General features: G+C 41.0%; 1 protein-coding gene across 5 annotated transcripts in view; it reads right to left on the reverse strand.

The window, feature by feature from the left end:
- tbc1d22a (TBC1 domain family, member 22a) overlaps nucleotides 1–23,237 on the reverse strand; it is a 182,495-nt gene that overhangs the window by 139,399 nt on the left and 19,859 nt on the right. For all 5 annotated transcript variants that reach the window (XM_046873155.1, XM_046873153.1, XM_046873154.1 and 2 more), the window contains exon 5: nucleotides 5,203–5,273. In XM_046873155.1, the coding sequence (XP_046729111.1) occupies nucleotides 5,203–5,273 (71 nt within the window). The remainder of the gene's footprint in view (nucleotides 1–5,202; nucleotides 5,274–23,237) is intronic.

The raw sequence follows: 23,237 nt of genomic DNA on the forward strand, positions 1-23,237 counted from the left end.
GAAAGTGTTTGTTAAACATTGTAACTCATATTTAGCCTCCTTTTGCACTCATAATAAGCTCCACTCCTCTTGGAAGGCTTCACAGCAGATTCCAGAGCATGGTTGTGAGGATTTGTGCTCATTCAGCCACCAGGCCATTTGATGAGAAACCTCTTTTCTGACGCAGAGGTTTTCTTCAAATTAACAACCTTAAGATACAAGATTGTATCACCCAGATGATGGAGTCCCTTTTCAGTCTGGTTCCTCTTAAGGTTTCATGTCATTGACTTTCGGCTTTCCACCATCAGCACTGTCTCGCTCATTAGGTATAAACTTAGAAACTAAATCGTAAAATTTGTAAAATGCAATTGTGGGCAAACACTCGACCCGACACCTGAACTTTAACGCCATTTGTGGTTCTTCTCCAGCTGGAGGCACACGATTGGCTTTGGATGGGGCGTAGTAAAATTTTGTGTTAACTTGAACTTGGAGAGGAAGATCTTGAGTGGCCTGCTATTGAGCTCTGATCCTAACCCCTACAGGACACCTTTTGGAATGAATTGGAACACTGACTGCACCCCAGGCCTCCTCACCTACATCAGTAAGTGCCTTTATTAACACCCTTGTGGCTGAATGTGCACAAACATCCACAAACACACTGCAATCCAGTGGAAGAGTGGAGGGATTTATGAGAGTCCTTAAAAAAGAATATACAGTACAACACTTACGACCGGGAGTCCGCAAACCTTTGGCAACATCTTGTTTTTATATTCAATGCTGCTTTGGGATTGGGTTCATTGTTAAACAAATGAAATTGACATAAAAATTGGAAAAAAAGATCTGCAATCTAGTCTCGCTGAGCTAATGGCTTACTCGGACATGTTTCCGTTTCTCTACGGGCTGGATGTTGGAGGTGTGAAACGCTGATGCTGCCGGGGGTATCGGTTTGCATAATGCGTAGATCATTAGCACAACGTCGTTAAACGCTCATCTGTCTCCAGTGTCTCAGGCACCTGCTCAACAAGCATCTGGAAACTGACGTGTCAGGAAGCGGCTGTCATGTGATTGGCTCTGATAACTCGATCATTCGAAATGAAATGAAATAAACTCAAGTAATATGATGTAATTCACTACACCTAGTTTGTTACTTTCCACCTCTGGCTGCGGGGGTGCTTCGGCGAGGGTTTCTAGGACATATAAAGGAGAAGAGAGAGCGAGGAATGACGGAAGTTTACGGTCTGCTCTGGCCACCGAGGCGCTTGCATAATGAAGCAGAGAGAGACTCTGAGGAGGTAGGGTTAATGGAATGTTTACTGCGGGTCAACAGGGGCAAAAATATCGCCGGTGCTTTATTGGGTATTTGATCGACTTTTACAGAAAAGCCGAGAAGACGACTTTCCAAATTAAAAAAAAAAAGAAAAAAGGCGCAGAACACTGAAGGGGTTGGTGGGTTGACACAAGAAATAAAATAAAACCATGATCAAGTGCAGGCCCTTGGTGACAGCCTGCAGACGCACTGGTGATTTCCCCTGCCATCTCGACTTTCTCAGAGAAACTCCGGACCTGCCAAGTGCTAAATGCTGAACTACTGTAAACAGCCAATTGCTTCTCTTTTTTTTTTTCATCTCTTTCTCACTTTCGCTCTCTTACTTGCCCTTCTTGAAAAAAAAAACAAAAAAGGGTTAAAGGAATCAATTTCGGGAGTAAATGAAATCTTTATTTTTCGAGCATGGAACTGCAAAAAATGGTTTCTACTTAGAGGAGCACTCGAGAAAGTTCCTGTGGAGGACGAGCAGCAAGGGGATGGAGGGATAAAAGGGGTGGGTGTGTGTGTGTGGTGGGGGTGTCAGTGAAAGGGGCTGAGGTAAAGGAGGGTGCTGGTGGTTTGTGTTCAGTCAGCAGGACAGAGAATCGATGGTGTATTAAAGGAACCGTTCAAACGGTGACACCACCTTCTGCCGCCTTCGCCGAGCCCCCGACCGTCAACCATCGCTCTTGTTAAAGGATGATTTCCAGCTGTTCGAGATCACTCCTGACCTCACACACACACTGTGACACAAAGCCCAGACGAGGAGTGGGGGCGGGTGGGATGTTTGCAGCTCGGACAAATGAAGTCGCGTGGCGAAACCACGCCGGGTTCGATAGCGCCGATCGATGTGATTTGATTGAGTGGGAGTACAGCCTTGGGTTCGAGTCAGAATGACAGATGAGCTCGCCATAGGCAAATGAAGGTCAGACAGGTGAATTGGATGTTTGCGCACGAGTGTGTGCGTGTGCTTGTGTGCACATCCAGAGACCACATACTGACACAAGAGCAGGGCCAGGATATCAAATCTCTGCTTCATTATAGTAGCAGACAGCCGGCACATCAATCAGTGTGCCACCGCGGCGTGGTACGCGGCTCGGCGGTGCTCACTCGCGTTTCCGCCGCGGGAGAAGCCTCCTGGCTTGAACTCGCTCTCAAGCCCTCCTCATGTCGGCTTTATCCTCCGGGGGTCTTTCCGCCAATTACATCACAGGTACTGTACACTGCAGAGCTTTACCTTTAGCTTCACATCAAGGTGCAATTTCATTACTGGACTAAAGTATGTTTTTTTTTTATCTGTATTTTACTGAAGTATTTCCATTTGGTGCGACTTTTAACTTTACATTTTCGAAGTCAAATATCGTTCTTTTTGCTCAGCTACATTTTGTAAAATCAGTAGTTCCTTTTTATTTATGAGGATAAAAACATAACTGGTCAAACGCACAGCAAGCGACCAATCAGGGTCGAGAATGGGCTCTGTTTTGAACTTGTTTTTGAACATACAGTTCGGCGTCAGTTCAAAAGCAAGCGGAATAGATTATCAATCAGTGTCTGACTCATCATTAGTATCATTTTAATATCATATGTGCAACAGAGTCTTTCCACATGAAACCAGATGGTTAAGCAACTTAAGTATATTTAAAGGCAAAAACATTTCTACTTTTAATCGAATGAAAGTTTAAAGGAAGCACTTCTACCTACTGTATCTCCACACTCAAGTGCATGCTTTGTGTACTTCGTCCACCGCTGACAAATAATTGCTTTTGCTTTTTTTTACTCAGTGTACCAGAAAAAACACTCACTATAAACACTACTTGATTATCCTTCGCTTCCTTTAAGATATAAGCACTAAAAACTGTACACTTTAGACAGAACAATGTGTTTCTTCACCTCAATCGCATCCATCAGGTTTTCGTTTCCTGAGACGGCGCTCATTAATACAGCAGGATTAAACGAAAGTAAATGAACTGAGTGAGTGAAATGAGTGAGACTGATGAGTGATGCGCTGCAGAAATCTCAATCCTGATTGGTCAAATGCTATGTTGTCTTGTGCTATTGTAGTTCATCCACCATAACATGTTGCACTTGGGATGTTTGTCAGCTTACCATGCTCGTAAACAGCGCTTGAGTTGCTGCTGACTTTCTAACGACACAAATTTTCTACTCAATAGACTGCTTCCTCTCATCTTTCAGTCTATAGACTATAATGTGCAAATTTCCCAATTCTGGCACCAAAAAACACGCAGAAGTCACAGAAATCCCACTTTCCCCTCATTCTGATGTAAAAACCATATGAAGCTCTTGAGCAATATCTGCATGCTTTTCTAGAAAATAAACAAATAAAAAATTCTATGTATAAATTAAATATATAAAAGAAAAAAAAGAAAATTATATATATATATATATATATATATATATATATATATATATATATATATATATATATACACACACACACACACACACACACACACACACACACACACACACACACACACACTCACCGGCCACTTTATTAGGTACACCTGTCCAACTGCTCCTTAACGCAAATTTGTAATCAGCCAATCACATGGCAGCAACTCAATGCATTTAGGCATGTAGACATGGTCAAGACGTTCTGCTGCAGTTCAAACCGAGCGTCAGAATGGTGAAGAAAGGTGATTTAAGTGACTTTGAACGTGGCATGGTTGTTGGTGCCAGAAACTGCTGATCTACTGGGATTTTCACGCACAACCTCTCTAAGGTTGATGCCAGAGGTCAAAGGAGAATGGCCAGACTAGTTTGAGCTGATAGAAGGGCAACAGTAACTCAAATAACCACTCGTTACAACCGAGGTATGCAGAAGAGCATCTCTGAACACACAACACGTCGAACCTTAAGGCGGATGGGCTACAGCAGCAGAAGACCACACCGGGTGCCACTCCTGACAGCTAAGAACAGGAAAGTGAGGCTACAATTCACACAGGCTCACCAAAATCGGACAATAGAAGATTGGAAAAACGTTGCCTGGTCTGACGAGTCTCGATTTCTGCTGCAACATTCGGATGGTAGGAAAGCATGAAAGCATGGATCCATCCTGCCTTGTATCAACAGTTCAGGCTGGTGGTGGTGTAATGGTGTGGGGGATATTTTCTTGGCACACTTTGGGCCCATTAGTACCAATTAAGCATTGTGTCAACGCCACAGCCTACCTGAGTATTGTTGCTGACCATGTCCATCCCTTTATGACCACAGTTTACCCATCTTCTGATGGCTACTTCCAGCAGGATAACGTGCCACGTCATAAAGCGCAAATCATCTTAGACTGGTTTCTTGAACATGACAATGAGTTCACTGTAGTCAAATGGCCTCCACAGTCACCAGATCTCAATCCAATAGAGCACCTTTGGGATGTGGTGGAACAGGAGATTCGCATCATGGATGTGCAGCCGACAAATTTGCAACAACTGCGTGATGCTATCATGTCAATATGGACCAAAATCACTGAGGAATGTTTCCAGTACCTTGTTGAATCTATGCCACGAAGGATTAAGGCAGTTCTGAAGGCAAAAGGGGGCCCAACCCAGTACTAGGTACACATAAATGGCATTTTTCCTATAACGAGCATTGCATTTCTATATTTTTCTTTCCTGCTCTCTTTCTGGAAATGTAAACATACACAACACTAATTGCTATCTAACCGCCTGAAACAACACATGAGGCAACATCAAGTGCTGTTAATTAGCTTCATGTCTTGTAAAGCTAAACACATGATTGAGCCAGTGGGGTACACCATTGCATCAAGCAAGCAGTTATTGTGTTCGAAATTCCCCTGTAAAAGTGTGTCAACGAAACAAAGACTTAAATAAAGCTAAATCCTCTCTTGGTAGTTATGTGTGTGAGCTGAAGCAGACTGGAACAGGAACTGATTTACTCACTGAGAGAAGCTTCCATGTGATGGGGCGCACTTGACGTGGAATTCCTGACCAGCTCAACTTCCGAAGTTCTTCTACAAGTGGAAGGGGAAAGAAAAAAGAAATAAACACATGCATCACATCAAGGTCAAAAAACCACTTCGAGGCTTCTTAAGATGTTTTTTTGGACCAATTTTCAGTGAACGAATCCCTTTTCGGACAACATTGTGATCATACACTACATCGACAAAAGTTTGAACACCCCTTTTTACATGTAGTCCCAATTTGCTCTTATAATAACCTCCACTATTCTAGAATATTCCGTTAAATTTGGGTTGGGGTGAGACAAGAAAAAGGAAAATATTACAGATTACTGTTAAAATTTCCAAATTTTTAAATACTCAGATAAAGTATATGATCATGTACAGATGGAAAAAATGTGCAGTACTTAAAAACACATTATCGCAAAAAAGTAATGGAACTCCCGACTTTTCCAGCTATACGTTCTTTCCCGAACTGTTACCACAAAGTCGGAGGCGCACGATTGCGTCGAATGTCTTCGGATGCATGAGCAGTACCTTCACTTGAACTAGGAGACCCGAACCTGTTCCAGCATGAGATCAACTCAAAGATCTTGAGTGGCCTGCTATAGAGCTCTGACCTCAAGACTACTGAACAGCTCTGGGATGAAATTGAGTAAATAGGGATGAAAACTTGAATCTTATGGTTCACAAACTTATGACTAAGTGTTACTGTCCACTGCTAAAAATTTAAAAGCTGCGAAAATTCGCATACAGAGTCTCATTATTAACCGACACAGTGCATAAAATTAAATTAAAACACAATATTATATTTAAAACAAAAAGAGAACCTCATTATACAAATAGGATAATCAAGACACACATTCTGCACACATTCCTGAAAGGAAGAATGAAGCCATACGCTATGATACAAAGCTTAAAAAAAAAAAAACAGCTTGTTTAGCCGGGGCATATAAAACTAATTATAAAAACCGAAATTGAGGTTGAGACGATGCGAGAGTCCATTTCATTTATTTCTAGTTTCAATATACACTGTGAGCCTCGCCAAGCTCCCAGCTATTAGCGGTGCGTCCTGGCCGAACGTTACGCACTATCCGCAGACTCGGGTCTCGCCGCTCATACGCATGTATTTGTCTTGTTCGTGCTCGAGAGCAGGAGAAGCCGTTTAAGCTTACACGAGCACGCCAGGAGAAACATCTCTCCCCGGGTAACAAATATACATCTCCCACTTTATTTTCACTGCAGGAAGTTGATGAGAAATGGTACATAAATACAGCTCTCTGATTAGCTTCACTATATACAATCTCATGGGGTGAAACATTTCAATAACAAACTATCTAGCTACACAATATCCACAAAATCCTGAATTCTGTCTGGAGACTGGCCATTTATTGGATTATGTACATACAGTGATTTCAAATAGCAGAAACGAACAGATATTAGAATCGCAAACTTGTCTGATTATTTTACATCCGATTAGAAGTTTGAACACCTTTTCTTATAGAAGTGTTTCTTCGTTATCCAATTTTTAGGCATTAGCACTATGCAATAATATACACTAAATGGACAAAAGTTTGTGAACACCTGATAAATAAGATTATTGGTTATACAATGTTTTAGTTAAATACCATAATTTCCGGACTATTAAACGCACCCTGTCTATAAGCCGCAGGTGTCTACACTGAAACTAATGAACTTTACACAGGCTTTAACGAAAGACAGTGTCTGTTACACTGCTTGTATCTAAACAGTAGCCTACCAAGAAAGTCATTGTTCACTGTCTTCCTCCTTCCTTTCACAACAGTTTTTCTTTTGGCATCGTCGTGCGTTTAAAAATTACCATCGGTGAATCTTTTCTCCCGATGCCGTGCAGCTCAGAACACAGGTGAAGTGCGGTTTTTCATGCCCGGTTGTTTTCAGCGTGACAAATGATTCGCATTTCCTGTAGACAGTCCGAGTGAGCGGCAGGTCAAACGTCAGAGGAACATCATCCATATTTATGATGTGGTGCGGCCCGATTCAGTGGGAGCGCATCCGATTTAATATAAAGAGTTTCATTGGTTCACCTGAACCCGTTCAGCAATTTCATTGGTCTAATGTTATGGGATTCAGTTTTTTCGCTTGAAGTTTGTGAAACCGGAAAAAACCCAGGAAAAATCCATAAATTAGCCGCTTCATTGTTTAAGCCGCGGGGTTCAAAACGTAGAAAAAAGTAGCGGCTTATAGTCCGGAAAATACGGTAACCTAAATCTGATCATAATACATATACACACCTTACAAAAGTGAGGATAATCTCATTTTTTGGATTAACTTGTAAAGGGACAATACTAAAGAAATGAAACGTGGATATATTTTAGTCAGCGTGCTGTTTGTATAGCAGTACAGATTTAATGTCCTCTGAAAATAACTCAACATACAGCCATTGTCAAAATAACGAGCCACAAAAGTGAGTACACTCTAAGTGAACATGTAAAACTGTATCCAAAGTGTCAATATTTTATGTGAGCACCATTGATATCTATCACTGCTTTAATCCTCCTGGTTATGGAATTCACCAGAGCTGCACAGGTTGTTGCTGGGATCCTCTTTCACTCATAATGACATCATGGAGCTGCTGAATGTTTAAAACATGGCGCTTCTCCACCTTCCTCTTGAGGAAGTCCCACAGGTTATCAATAGGGTTCAGGTCTGGAGACGTACTTGGCCACTCCATCAACTTCAGCTTCAGCTTCCTCAGCAAGGCAGTTGTCATCTTGGCGTTGTGTTTGGGGTCGTTATTATGTTGAAAAACTGCCGTTCGGCTCAGATTCTGGATTCACGGTACATGTCGGAATCCATGGTTTCCCTCAATGAACCGCAGCTCCAAAGGTGGACTTAAATCGAGTTGTAGAAACATCTTATTGAAACATCTCAGTGGAAACAGGATGAGCCTGAGCTAAATTTTGAGTGTCATGGCAAAGGCTGTGAATACGTATGTACATGTGATTTTTTTCTCGTTTTTTTTTTTTTATTATTATTTATATAAAAATTTTTACAACTATTTCAAACAACCTTCTTTCACGTTGTCATTATGGGGTATTCTTTGAATTTTGAAGAAAATATTGCGTTTAATCCATTTTGGAATAAGATTCTAACGTAACAAAACTGTGGAAAAAGTGAAGCACTGTGAATAATTTCCAGACGCATTGTAAGGTCTGGGGGTGCAGTCAGTATTCCAGCATTGCTAAATGAGCGAAAAAAGAGTGTGGAGGTTATTATAAGAGCAAATGAAGTGAGTGGAGGGAGGGGGGAAAAAAATTAAGAAAATGATAAATCTTATGGTCAGGCATCCACAAACTTTTGTCCATATAGTGTATAAACACTGAAGCAGACAATTGTCAGAGTTGCTGTTATAGAAAATGATATACTCACCAAAACGAGATTCAGATTTGCGCATTTTATAGTGCCATGATATAACAATCCAGTAACTATAATGACAAAAAATTAAACCTGTTTGTAATATATAAAAAAAAAAAAACCATGTACCGTTCAAGTTACAGCTTATGATTATCTGAGACACAAATCTGTGTTCAAAGTTGTTTTGCGTTTACTGAAATCAAAACACGTCGATCCACCAATGGCGGCCTTTGCACCTTTACTTGAACATGGAGAATGATGGCTCTGTGAAACGCTCTGAAAGCGTAATTGGTTTTTGTCATTACGAGCTATTCGAGTGTCGTTGAGTTACAGGTCTAATCTCTTCACGCAACCTCTGCACTCGCTCACTGGAAGGAAATTGAATTGCCTTTAAAAACAGACGTTGTCTGCGAAACGCCGATCTTCAAAAGCGGCGCTTTATTAAAACGGATCTTTTCCTCAAGTCTGCACGGCTGCGTGTTCCGGCGAAACATCACGGAAACCGTTTCGACAACACGTGAGTGGATATTAACATCGGCCAGCCCTACTCTGACTTTCACCATGACTAATCGGAAAAAGAAAGGGAAAAAAAAAAGAACGGAATACAGAATGAAGACATGGACATCGCTCACACAGAGGTCAGATGCAATGTGGATTGAAATAATTTTTCGGCTGCTCCCATTAGGGGTCGCCACAGCAGATCATCCGTCTCCATACAACCCTGTCCTCCAAATCTGCCTCTTTTAACCCAACTACCTGCATGTCTTCCCTCACCACATACAAAAAACCTCCTCCTTGGTCTTCCTCTTTTCCTCTTTCCTGGTGGCTCCACCTTCAGCATTCTCCTACCAATATACCCCATGTCCCTCCTCTGCACACGTCCAAACCATCTCAGTCTCTCCTCCCTCACCTTGTCTCCAAAACGACCTACATGTGCTGCCCTTTAATAAACTTGTTTTTAATCCTGTCCACATATGAGTATATATTATATAAATGATAAAGTATTAAAAAATATAGTGCAAATTTATTGAGAAAAGTCAGGAGTCCAATACCTTTAGTCCATATAGCGCAAGTTATTGAAAGATTCCAACAACAACCAGGCCGAGATCACATTTTCTGCCCAACACACTGCAGAGAAATGATTTTACTGACCGTATAATCTGCAAAAATAAGCAGCTGTGAATGTATTACTATTAAAGTGTCCAGTCAACTTGACAATGTTCCATTAATAAAATATGGGGTGGTCCAGTAAAAGCTAAAGAAGCATAAGAGCATTGGCGTGATTTGGTGGGGCAGGTAAACGGAGGAAGTGGTGATTGAGGTAAAGGAAGTGACACGGTGACGGCTGCCTTTAATAAGGGACAGAACTTTATAGGGAAAGCACTCAATTCATTAAACACGGAGCCACTGAAGGGTGCGTCTCTTCGTTTCGCACCTTTGAGCCCTCATTGGTGCTGTCAGACACAGAAATTAGCCAATGAATCTTCTGCCCTGGCGCTTAATTAAACTATCTGTTATATTTCCTCTACGCGACATTAATCTCACGATGGGCGAAAGGGGGAACGGAGCGAGTGGGTTTTTGGAAGCGGACCCACACGTTCGGTCTCCCTCTTGCAGTGTGTGTGTGTGTGTGTGTGTGTGTGTGTGTGTGTGTGTGTGTGTGTGTGTGTCTTCCTCAGGAGACACCAACCTCGATTGTGGCCTTGCCTGCCTGCCTGGCTGGGATGGAAGCGACCAAAAAGCAACAGGGTCTGGAGCAAGCACATCTGTCTGGTAGCTACAAACACCGCCCACTGCTGGGAGGCAGCAGCAGGACGAACCACATGCCAGCTACAATCCTTCGACATGCCGTTTGTTATATTTTTCCCCTCGACAGCAGAGCGACAGGGCCCTTTTTTTTTTTTTCCTCTCACCCAGCAAGTATCCGAGTGCACGTTGGTGACTGATGAACTTTGATGCAAATGTGAAATAACGTCTAAGGCAAATAATAGGCTCTGATTATGCGCTGCATGATCCTGTTCAGTCTGATTTATGTTTTTCACAGCTTTAATTATCACACAAGTCTGCCATGAGGTTGACGGTGACTTCATCATGTCTTTTAATGATCCACAGTGTACGTTTTATTGAGGCACATTAAGACTTGAAAATGACTGGCTATATATAAGAAAGAGTATAACTATATATACACACACACACACAATCTTTTTTCGGCTTCTCCCATTAGGGGTCGCCACAGCGGATCATCCGTCTCCATACTACTCTGTCCTCTACATCTGCCTCTTTCAAAACAACTACCTGCATGTCTTCCCTCACCACATCCATAAACCTCCTCCTTGGTCTTCCTCTTCTCCTCCTTCCTGGTGGCTCCATCCTAAGCATTCTCATACCGATGTACCCCATGTCCCTCCTCTGCACATGTCCAAACCATCTCACTCGGACTTCTCTTACTTTGTCCCCAAAAACGTCCTACATGGGCTGTCCCTTTAATAAACTAATTTCTAATCTTGTCCAGCTTTAACACTTCCAACGAAAACCTCAACAACATCTTGAGCTTCAAGAGGTAGTCACCTGAAATGGTTTTCACTTCACAGGTGTGCCCTGTCAGGTTTAATTAATGTGTGATTTCTTGCCTTATAAATGGGGTTGGGATAGTCCTACTGAATAGACTGTTAGAATTTGTATTATGGCAAGAGAAAAGCAGCTAAGTACAGAAAAACGAGTGGCCATCATTACTTTAAGAAATGAAGGTCAGTCAGTCCAGAAAATTGGGAAAACTTTGAAAGTGTCCCCAAGTGCAGTCACAAAAACCATCAAGCGCTACAAAAAAACTGCTGACACATCTCTACAACAACTGTTAAGAGGAGACTGTGTGAATCAGGCCTTCATGGTAGAATATCTGCTAGGAAACCACTGCTAAAGAAAGGCAACAAGCAGAAGAGACTTGTTTGGCCTAAAGAACACAAGGAATGGACATTAGACCAGTGGAAATCTGTGCTTTGGTCTGATGAGTCCAAATTTGAGATCTTTGGTTCCAACCACCGTGTCTTTGTGCGACGCAGAAAAGGTGAACGGATGGACTCTACATGCCTGTTTCCCACCGTGAAGCATGGAGGAGGAGGTGTGATGGTGTGGGGGTGCTTTGCTGGTGACACTGTTGGGGATTTATTCAAAATTGAAAGCATACTGAACCAGCATGGCTACCACAGCATCTTGCAGCGGCATGCTATTCCATCCGGTTTATGCTTAGTTGGACCATCATTTATTTTTCAACAGGACACGACCCCAAACACACCTCCAGGCTGTGTAAGGGCTATTTCACCAAGAAGGAGAGTGATGGGGTGCTGCGCCAGATGACCTGGCCTCCACAGTCACCGGACCTGAACCCAATCGAGATGGTTTAGGGGTGAGCTGGACCGCAGAGTGAAGGCAAAAGGGCCAACAAGTGCCAAGCATCTCTCGGGGAACTCCTTCAAGACTGTTGGAAGACCATTTCAGGTGACTACCTCTTGAAGCTCATCAAGAGAATGCCAAGAGTGTGCAAAGCAGTAATCAAAGCAAAAGGTGGCTACTTTGAAGAACCAACTTTTGGTCTGTACTGTATATATGTACATCTCAATAAGTTTATATTACGTTTTCAATATTAGAAAACTATGACTACTGTTTTATAATTATCATTTTTATCCATTACAATTATCACTGTTACTATTTTCACTCCCAATGATATCATTCTAATACTAATTGGATATTTTTGTTATATAAAATAATCAAAGAAATGTTTATCATAAATGCACAAACTATATGTATTATTAATTCTTTAGTATTCCTCATTGATTTCCATAAATATAATAATAATACAGCAAATGTGTTTTATAGATGCTCTAATAGCTATAAATGTACCATGTGCATTGCCTCATACAGGATATGTATACTGTATAGTCTCTCTCTCTCTCTCGCTCTGCCTACATTGTTAATACTTTATAAAACATGCTGCTGTAGTACAGTGTATTGATTTACTTTTTTTTCCTGTGTGTTAAATACAGGGTCTATAAAAACTCACCTGTTTTTTCAACATTCTCAAGGTTGGGGTGCAGAAACTCGCTCTGACTACTGGCTGCATTTCATTTGGAACTCGGGATCTTCTCCTTTCGCTCATATTTATCTTAAATTGATGTTTCATTTTAATGCTACCCAGTATCGATTTCACATCATGCAGTCATCATGTTTAATCTTTAAAACATTCCGTTATAAATAAACCCAACCTGATGCACTGTGATAAGACTTACGGTTCATTCATTCACTATAGATGTCTATTACACATTGCAGAAGCAACAGTGCACTAATAGATGCCCAGTACTACACTATCTGAGATCCAGCAACAGAGGAAGCCTGGGTACGGAACCACAACAGTTTTCTGCCCAGGTTCCGGCAAAACCATATAAATATACAACACTGAGGTTTTCCACCATGATTTCGAGTTCTAGACAAAGAAATCTGTGCCAATCAGAAAGTGGCAGTCAAATGTTCTAACACAAGCTGTAGCATCTGCACGCAGCTCCACAAAGGACAAAAATGTTTTTTCATTTTTTTGTGAGAACAAGTGACGTAGTCGATTCAGATGGAAGTACAATTACAGCACAGCCAGAGTCTGGAAATTGTATCATTTCTCCAGGCATCGTAATTTTAGTTTCATATAACGTACTGACATCAATAACGATGCTCATTTAACCATAAGGTAAAGAAAATAAATGTTTTCATAATTTTTCTGCAATTTTTTGAAAAACCGCAAATTATCGGGGGTTGACTTGTATACGGTTTGCGGTTCTAATACCCTCCACTCTTCTGGGTAGATGTTCCACTAGATTTTTGGCTTTAAGGGTGGTACAGCTGTAGGTGAGATGAGGAGGCCTGGGGTGCAGTCAGCGTTCATCCCAAAGGTGTTCAACAGGGTTGAGGTCGGCGCTCTATAGCAGGCCACTCAAGAGCTTCTAGTCCAACCCATGTTAACCATTTCTTTATGGAGCTCATATTGTGATTATTAACAGTTTCGGGCAGAACCACATGTGGCTTAAAAAGTCAGGTGTAGTGTACATATTGGTTCCTCTACATAATATTATTATATTTAAAGCACCATTTAGTTACAATCACTACAAAAGGCTACAAAAGCTGGTTTCATAAAAAGCTAAGTGCTCTTGCGTTGACTCGTTTCCAACAATTAGGACAAATGTTCGGACTCCCCACACAAGCTGTGCTTTTTTTATTATTATTATTTATTAAATTTTTTATATGTTTATGATATTTTCCACAGCCCAGCACTCAGTGCTTCACAAAGGCACCATTCAAAAAAAAAAAAGCCTGTAGAGAAAAAGAAAGCCTCCTCCTGATGAGAGACCTCAGCATGATTGTGATTCGCCTCCGTGTCTCAGTGTTTCCATTATGCCCCAGCTGTAAAGTGGTCCTCGGTATTCAATGAACCTCTCTCCAGACTGAAAGACTTACAACGGCTTAGCAGAACTGAGATGCGCGAATAGAGCGCGAGACCGCCTGCGAAAGCTTTCCCAATCTGCATTGCTTTCACGTCCAGACCGAAAAGAAAAAGGAAAAAAACTAAAAAAAAAAAAAAAACACGAGCGGATAAAAAAAAAAACTCTGAGGGAGTAATATTATGTGAAGTCAGCATCAAGAGGCCTGGGCAGGACCAGAAGGAGGAGTAAAGGAATGGTTGGTTGGGGGAGAGGAGAGAAAGACATACCTCATTGATCAGGAGTGCACAGGGCTGTCACTCAAAGGCAGTGTAGTGCAGGTGAAATAAACCTACTGAGAGTCGGTGGTGAGAAAAAGGTGCCGAGTCAGGAAGTTATCACCGAGTCCAAAAGTGAGAGTCCACGTTTACGCGTTCGACTGTTATATCATCAACAACACGCAGCAATGAGTCTGCACGATATATCCACGTTTAATATCGCAAAATTGACATATTCGTATATCATGAATGAATGAATGAATGAATTTTAACATCAAAGGAATGCGAAAACAAGCTACTAAACGGAGAACATTTGCTTCCTGTCTATTAGCAACAAGTATAAATATATGCAGACAACTTTAAGCATCTGATCCCTTTTGCTCTTAAAATAAACCCCATTCCACTGGGAAGATGTTCCACTAGATTTTGGAGGGTGCTTGTGGAGATTTGTGCTCAGCAACTGATAGTAGGTGAGGTGAGGAGGCCTGGAGTGAGTGCACCTCATCCCAAAGGTGTTCAATAGGGTTGAGGTCAGAGCTCTACAGCAGGAGATCTTCCACTCCAACGTTAACATGTTAACCATTTCTTTATTTACCGTATTTTCCGGGCTATAAGCCGCTACTTTTTTTCCCACGCTTTGAACCCTGCGGCTTAAACAAAGAAGCAGCTAATTTATGAATTTTTCCTGGGTTTTTCCCGGTTTCACAAACTTCAAGCCAAAAAACTGAGCGACATAACATTAGACCAATGAAATTTCCGAACGGAAACGAAAAAAACGCACCTCACCTGTGTTCTGAGCTGCACGGCATCGGGAGAAATAACTTTTATTTTAAACGCACGACGATGCCAAAAGATAAACTCCCGAGAGAAATAGTTGTGAAAGGAAGGAGGAAGACAGTGAACAATGACTTACTTGGTCGGCTACTGTTTAGATACAAGCCGTTGTAACGCGTTGAGTCTGGGTGAAGGGAGAGCTCACTAACTCCATTTGCAACAGAAATCATATAAGCCCTGACAGGTTTCCAAAACTCGTGCTTTTTTATTATTCTTGGCAACAGCGTTACGGGTTAGTCAAAGAAACTTAGAAATGAGCATCAGAAAATAATAAGCACATAATCCTCAGTCTTACACACACGCATTATTACCAGAAGAATGCAGTGGTATGCTATTTCCAAAATACCGCTCTGCTCTTAAAGGAAGCGCAACATATTTCACCCGTTACACCGTGTGTAACATTTCTTTCTTTAAAGCCTGTGTAAAGTTCATTAGTTTCAGTGTAGATATATTTGTAAAATTCAGTGGGTGCGGCTTATATAGATGTGCGTTTTATAGTCCGCAAAATTACGGTAGTTTGCTTTGTGCACAGTGTCCCATTACTTTTGTCCGTATAATGTAGGTATTTATAACTCGCATTTAATATCCGGTTATCACATTTCGTGTAGCTCTGATGAAAAATATACAGTCTATTATTCAATGTCCTTTTAAATCTCCTTTTTTACGTCTACATTTTATTTGATTGGAATGTAAGGCTGGAGATGATAAAAAAAAAAAAAAAAAAGAAAAAATAAATTCTATTTCAGAAAAAGATTCTACTATAAAATGTCTTATATTGTCAGTATTTATCACTTTGTCATTATGATGAAAAATACAGATTGGCTGTGAGGAAAAGCTAGCCACCGGTCTCTCTTTTTTCCTCCAAAGATTAACTGTAATGCAATTGTCTGACTGGGCAATAAATAAATAAATAAATAAATCTATATTCCTATGAATCGTTTTTTAAAAGGAGTTGCTATCAAATTCTCGAAAAGCCATTAATCTTTTTTTTCTGCATGTATTTCGGCAAACATTTAACAAATGCTACTTCGTATTATTCCTACGTTTCTCCTCTAGGTGTCTCTCTTGTTAAACTTGCGCAAAGTTACAGCTGAAAAAGCTGTTGATTAAATCGTTCAGTGTTCAGCACAAACGGCGTTTGGTGGCGCTCGATGTAGAAATATCTAGCTAACGTTTAGATGAACTACACTACGTGGACAAAATTAGACATTTTCTCGTCACCTCATGTGAATTAGGAGACCAAAACCTGCTCCATGAAGACCATGGGTTGGAGTGGAACATCTTCCCAGAAGAGTGAAGGCTATAATGGTCAGGTGTCCACATTTTTTTTTTTCTTTATATATATATATATATATATATATATATATATATATATATATATATATATATATATATATATATATATATATATATACACATACTTTTTTATCTATTTATATAATCTTTATTTCTTTATAAAATACCAGAACTGTTTTTATTTCCTCCACACCAGCCTCTCTGAAAAATCCATACTTTTAAAACCAACTTTTGATACCCCGGCCTGTGGTGATGCAGATGTTGAGCAGCTGCTGCTTCGTGTAATAAACAGTCCGTATGACAACAAGACGCCGTATTATCCGCGTCCGAAATCCGGCGTGAAGCCAGTAAAAGTTCGCCTCTAAAACCCTGTGAAACAGAAACTCGGTTGAGTCGAATAAAGGACGAAGTGGCGCACGGCACGCTCGTAAACTAATGGGCGTCTTGTAAAAAGATACTTTGCTGTATTAGCTGATGCTGCTCAGGAGGATGAAATATAGTCCAGGTGGCTGGGGAGCATACAGTAAGACCCTGTCACTTCCTCCACGCTTTCAGCATTGCTGCACTGCTCTCTTTAATTGATTGCTTTATAAATTTGCCTGCTTTTTCGCACCGCTTGCGTCATTATCCAGGCACAACACTCGACACCCAGTGGCACCAATGTGTATAACAAAATAAGCTTTTTATTTTATTTTTTTTTTACACCCTTAGAGTCTAAGCAAAGTTTTTTGTGCACTTCGGCCCCAGAGGGGCGTGGACGTCGAATGAAATGTGTGACCGAACGCAGAATGAAAGCATTGTGCTAAAATTTTAGCTGAGCTCCTGAGCTGCTTCACGAGAAGCTTAAGCGCTTATGGGCTGTTAGTCCTCGGATATAAGGAACCAAATCTGTCTGGCATTAAACTAATCTCAAACACTCATATGCCCACACTTTAAGACGTTTAATAAGAAGTTTCTCATCTACCAGTCCATGATTACAGTTCATAATGAATATTTCACACACAGGAGATTGCTAAAGACATGAAGATTCATATTAAAAGATGTGAGGCGAAGGATATCGGTGTTTAAACGGTATTAGGAGATTGCGATCGATCGGCGGGGAAACGACCGTATCTGCCTGTACCTCGCTTTTTTAATCGAACTAAAACAGCAGCCTGCAGTGCAATATATTTACAAAAGTATTGGGACACCAGCCATATGTGCTGCTTCCTAAAACTGTTACCCCAAAGTCAGAGGTACACGATTGTACATAATGTCTTAATAAATGTAAAAAAAAATAAATAAATAAATAAAAAAAAAAAAAAAAAAAATGCACACTAATATTATGGACAAGCGCACATACCACGTATATGAATACTAGATTCTGATTGGCTGGTTTTCACGATGTTGAATGCACAGGCAGTTCTGGTCACCGTTCTAATATTGATGAGCTGCATTATAAAAAAGTGGAACCGTAGTAACACAGTTGTATACAGAGACAGCTAATGTAAACATTCATTATGTGTGCTACACTATTTTTTTTTTTTTTTGTGCTCTATAGAGGCTCTTAAGGTACATTTAGTTTGATCAGGCAACAAACTGAATTTTATAGCGCTATTTTACCGCTATATAATAAAACCCAGACTTGTGATCATGTCCTTATTTTACTGATCATAAACATATTTTACATTGCTGGTACTCCCTAGGGATGAGTTGCCTAGTTACTCGAGTAATTTGAATACAAAATCTAATTATTTGCTTCGTTTAGTCCACTTAACTACACACGGAGCACTGCGTTTCCACACGGACCATTATTACTAACGCACCACCAGCTAAACTCTGGAGTGCTCTGGTCAGGTAAACACTATGGAAGCCCGTTTCCACCACATAAAAAAAATTACGCCCTACTTTCCTTGCAATTACGACTCTATTTCTCACAATTCCGACTTTTGTTTTAGCCTATTGGGAAGAGTCACCCCCTCTGAAAGCTTTACACATTAAAAATAAAATTGGCTACAATCAGTAGATAAAGTAGATAAAATTGAGCCTCCGATCCCTTCACACACCGAAAAATTCAAACCGATAGTTTTTCCGGGTTTTGTTTTGCTGTAACTAAGAGAGCGGCCTCTAGAGGCGAATTGTTGACGCCACGTGCTGTTTGTTTTTACATGTGACTGCGTGCTGCACGGAGAGCGTGCGGTGCATAGAGAGCGCTATATTATATTTATTCTTTTTCATTTATTCATTATTATATGCATTTATTTTATTGAGCACATATTCATGATTCAGTACATGTTTTTATTTTTGTTTTTGTGTAATGGCAATACTATTTTACATGGATTGATACGTCTGTTTATTTGTTTTTACATTTTCGGTTAAATAAATCGATTATTGTTCCGAGATATACACACGCCATACATATGCTTAAGTCCAATTTATGGCCTCCTCATTCAGAGCCTATAAATTACCTGTGTGTAATTCACACCTGTGCCGTTGCCAGATTTTTCTTAAGTATACAGTAAGTGTTTAGAATAAACAGGGTTTTACACCCAAATGATCAGGCATAAAAAATATGGACAAATCTTTTTAAGCAATCTTTATATATAAAAAACAACAAAAAAAAAAACATCGTATTTAATTTTCGCTCCTTTGATTGAAAACTTGAATGAAAGCCATCAACAAAAAACAGACCCAAAACAAAAGAAATAGGTGGTTCTGATACTGAAGCTTGGCGAGTCCTGATGCTACTCTGACATATGTGTCACACTATCACTCGGTGTACCTCCCTGAATCAGAGTAAATCCTAAAACTGGCATTCAGCACAAGCCGAACCCAGGGGGTCAGTGATCACCGCTCTTCTCAAACAGTCCTAGCAAGGTCATGTGAAATACAGCATGTTTTGGCTCACACACTCGCTCCAGTCCATCTCTGCTCACTACACACACTGCGTGCATACAGAGTAATCCACTGCACTACAGCTCATACATATGCAATCCCATTAAGATCCAAAGCGCTCGAGCTCCAGTGACAAAAAAAGGCGGCGGCCTTATCGCGGCGTGCGCTCGCGCGAAGCTTCTCTGTACGATTTGAAAGTGGTTGGTTCCTCGATAAACAGTTACGTGCTAAGTCCTAAACCTGAGGAAAAAAAAGGACGCCATGGAAATACAGGACTAGGGACGCTCTGCTTATTGTCACCAGTATAAAAAGAACATCATCAACCTCTTTTTTTCAACCAAGCAAATTGAATAATTTGAGATTCATGATGCTGTTTATTAAGGGTAAAATTGCAGACTTGTTAATCCTATAATACAGTCGATTGTTGTGTAACGGGATTGCCGCACGTGCGGGTGTTTTGTGTAGCGCCGGTTAGACACGGACGACGAATAGGGGTTCAAAAGCCGCTGTAAGGCACATGCTTCGCAGTCATCGCTATAGCAACGAGTCGCGGCAGTGCCGTAATTGCTTCGTGTGATTCTATATCTCACTCCCCGAAAGTAAAAAAAAAAAAGGCTGAAAGCTGACCTTCCGACTGCATCCGGCTTCAAATGCGGAGGAGAAAAAAAATATAGAAATCCACTGCGCGACACGCTCATTAAAAGAAGAACATAGGGAGAGCATAAAAAAAGACAGACCTGCCTGCTGCTCGAGCAGGTCAAACTCATCGGAAATGCAAGCCTTTTCTATGGAAAATCAGCACGGCCCCTGTTCTGAAAATGACAAACCGCTTTTCTTCACGCGTGCATGGGCTGGAACTGAAAGGCCAAACGGGACAAGGAGGAAGAGGGGGTGGTTCGGTGTGTTTGAAAAGTCGACAACACAAACATATCACGTGTCAGAAGTGATTGAAAAGTATTCTGATTTTGGGGGACATTCATGCATTTTTTCAAACCAATAAACTTACCAGACTGATTGAACATCAGCTGAGAGGCTCACTTTTATGTTCAGTTGTTGGTTTGGGGTTCTTTGGCATTTTAAGTTAAATGAAATAGTAAGTTATTTGGTGTAAATGTTTAGAATCTATATGAACAAAAAAAAGTTTCAGTTTTACATGTATCCAGTGGCCTGGGATCTACATATCAAAAATCCTCCACAATTTCACAAGAGTACTGTATACAAAACCATCCGTACACAGTAAAGCAATACATCAATTTATATACAGTTATGACCATGTGTCGTCACCATGTCTACGATTCCATTAGAATCAAACGTGAAATTCTGCATGAAACTGGGCGAATCCGCCATAGAAGCGTTACCAGTTGTATGGCGACCAGTTGTCACGAGCGCTTCAGAAAGACCATCAACCAGCTCAAACCCCAAAAATGTCGAAACCATTCAGCAACTCGTGCATGATGATCGTCGGAGACAACGAGCCACGTGATCTCACTTCCGCACCTCCTGCGGACTTCGCCTTTTTCTTGAAGATGGAGTTCCCCCTTAAAGGCCCCCGTTTTGACACTGTTGTGGAGATCGGCGCCGAATAGCAGAACAGAATGGAAAAGTAGACTTCCATTACACGTTCTGGAAAATAGCAGGAACGTTGGCAACGCTGTATCGCTGTGCACGGAGACTATTTTGATGTATGGAGGAAGTACGGAAGAGCTATTCCAGTGTGATTTCTTTACAGGTGTGAAAGGTGAAGATTTTTTCACAAAAACTAAAGTAGATAGGTTGTTCCATACGGCACTGATCCTTCAAACAGCTGACGAACCCAAAAATGTGTTGAATTCAACCTATGAATCATGATCGAGATTTGACCTCGTACGCCTATAAAAAATACTACACGAGTGAAATTCCCAGTTTCCAGCATTTTCCTCTACAGTTTACTGCAGCAAAATTAAAGAACTAAGTAGTAACAGTGGGTCCCAGGAGTGCATTTGTTTATATCTATGTATAGTATAATTGCTGTAGTAAAACCTAATAGTCCTCTACATGCCCTGTAAAATGGAGAGATTCAGCCGCAGGAAGAAAAAAAAAAAACACAAAAACGCGTTCTAATTAAGAAACTAATTAAAAAATGTAAGCATGATAACATAAAAGACATTCGTGTATTCACCACACGGGGCATGTGGCCAGAAAGTGCAGTGAAAACACGCCTACCTAACTAATTTCAGTGTGCAAATAAAGATGATAATTATGCAATTACAATGATCGCTGCATTCGAATTAGTATCTTTATTCTGGCAATGATACTATATTGTGACAGTGGATAAAATCGGGAACGTATACGGTCATATTTATCTTTATTGTAAAGTGTATTAAAGGAAAAGCAGTATCGAGTAAAAAGCTCTGAAGAGATTCTGCTTTTTTCCAGATTTTCTTTACACATCAGAGCAGAGGGCAATGTCTCCCCCTATTGAGCGCCTGAGGAACAATGTCGTTTTTGTGTGTGCGTTTGTGTGTGTGTGTGTGTGTGTGTGTGGCATGACGGTGTAGGAGGAGAGGATGTGATCAGTGCGCTGCTCGCTTATAGCCCCCGTGTCCCTGACAGGAGACGAAGACAGTGACCTCGTGGAAAGAACAAGCGGCTGATTTATCTCTGTCAGCGCTCTCCCACAACCCGACGTGCCTTGTCGTAATTATGTAAACTGGAATTAAGTTCATATTTCTTTCTGGCAACCCTGCAACGACCAAATGAAGACAGGGGGAAAGGGAGGGGACCCCCCAAAAAAAGGCAAAAAAAAACAGACATGGCAGCTGCAGAATCGAGAACACGCCGATCGTGGATCCTAATGAAAGGCGCGGTAAATACGAAGGGACGTGAAAAACCGTAAACGGGTGGCAGAAATATAAGAAACAACCTCCCATCGATCATCATGAGCGGACCCGCTTCGTTTCGAATGACCCGTGGATGCGAGAGTGAGGGGACAGGAAAGCGGGACGCATATAAGAAAGAGGAAAAAGGAAAGAGCAGCATCCGAGACTCAGCCTCGAGCGCAGAGAATAACTCAGAGTGAAAAAGGCTATAAGCTCAGCAGAGTTTATGCATGGCACAGACCTAATCTTCCATTCATGGGCATGGGGATTTCTTCCGCCTCACTGATTACTGCTGCACGAGAGCTTCTGCTCGCCTATGGGCCGAAAAAAAAAAAAAGGAAAACAAACACACACACACACACACACACACACACAACAGTGTCTGAATAAATAGAAAACAAGTGTTTAAAACTCCATTGTCTTGAACATGCAGAATAATAAAAGTTTGTTTCAGAGTAAAGCGTGTAAGTAAAAGCTTTTCAGCTTTTTTTGCTTTTACACCTGAAAGCGCATTTGTTCTCGATCTGGAACGAGTGTTTTATCCGCGGCAAACTGCCACCTGCCACGGGAGGCCCGGCGAACGAAGGGGGACTCGTTAAAATTTCCATGAAGCGTCAATGTTTCTGATGAAGGATGAACCTTGTATAATTACAGAGCGCCAGGCGGGTACGTGGTTTACCTTCTCCTGCAATACGAGGAAGAGTTTTGAGATTTCTGCGTGTAGTCATAGTACATTACGCAGGTATGAAAGACATTGTTAGATTGCAAATTGCAGAGTAACATGTAGCGAGAATTCAGGTGTAATAACTACGCCGAATGCATGTGGAATGAAAGTAAACGAATGAATGCTATATACATGTAATCGAGAGGGTGTTAAAATTTCCTTTAATGTGATGCGGCGTCTGGTTTAAAAAGCCAGACCCCGACCACTATGCTAATCCATCTTCATGCGCTCTACGTTCTGAAATGCACAAAACCTATTTTATTTTTTATTTTTTTTAAATGTGCAACCGCACCGAAAAA

Source organism: Silurus meridionalis, chromosome 18 (genome assembly GCF_014805685.1).
Source record: "Silurus meridionalis isolate SWU-2019-XX chromosome 18, ASM1480568v1, whole genome shotgun sequence".
Taxonomy (NCBI): Eukaryota; Metazoa; Chordata; class Actinopteri; order Siluriformes; family Siluridae; genus Silurus; species Silurus meridionalis.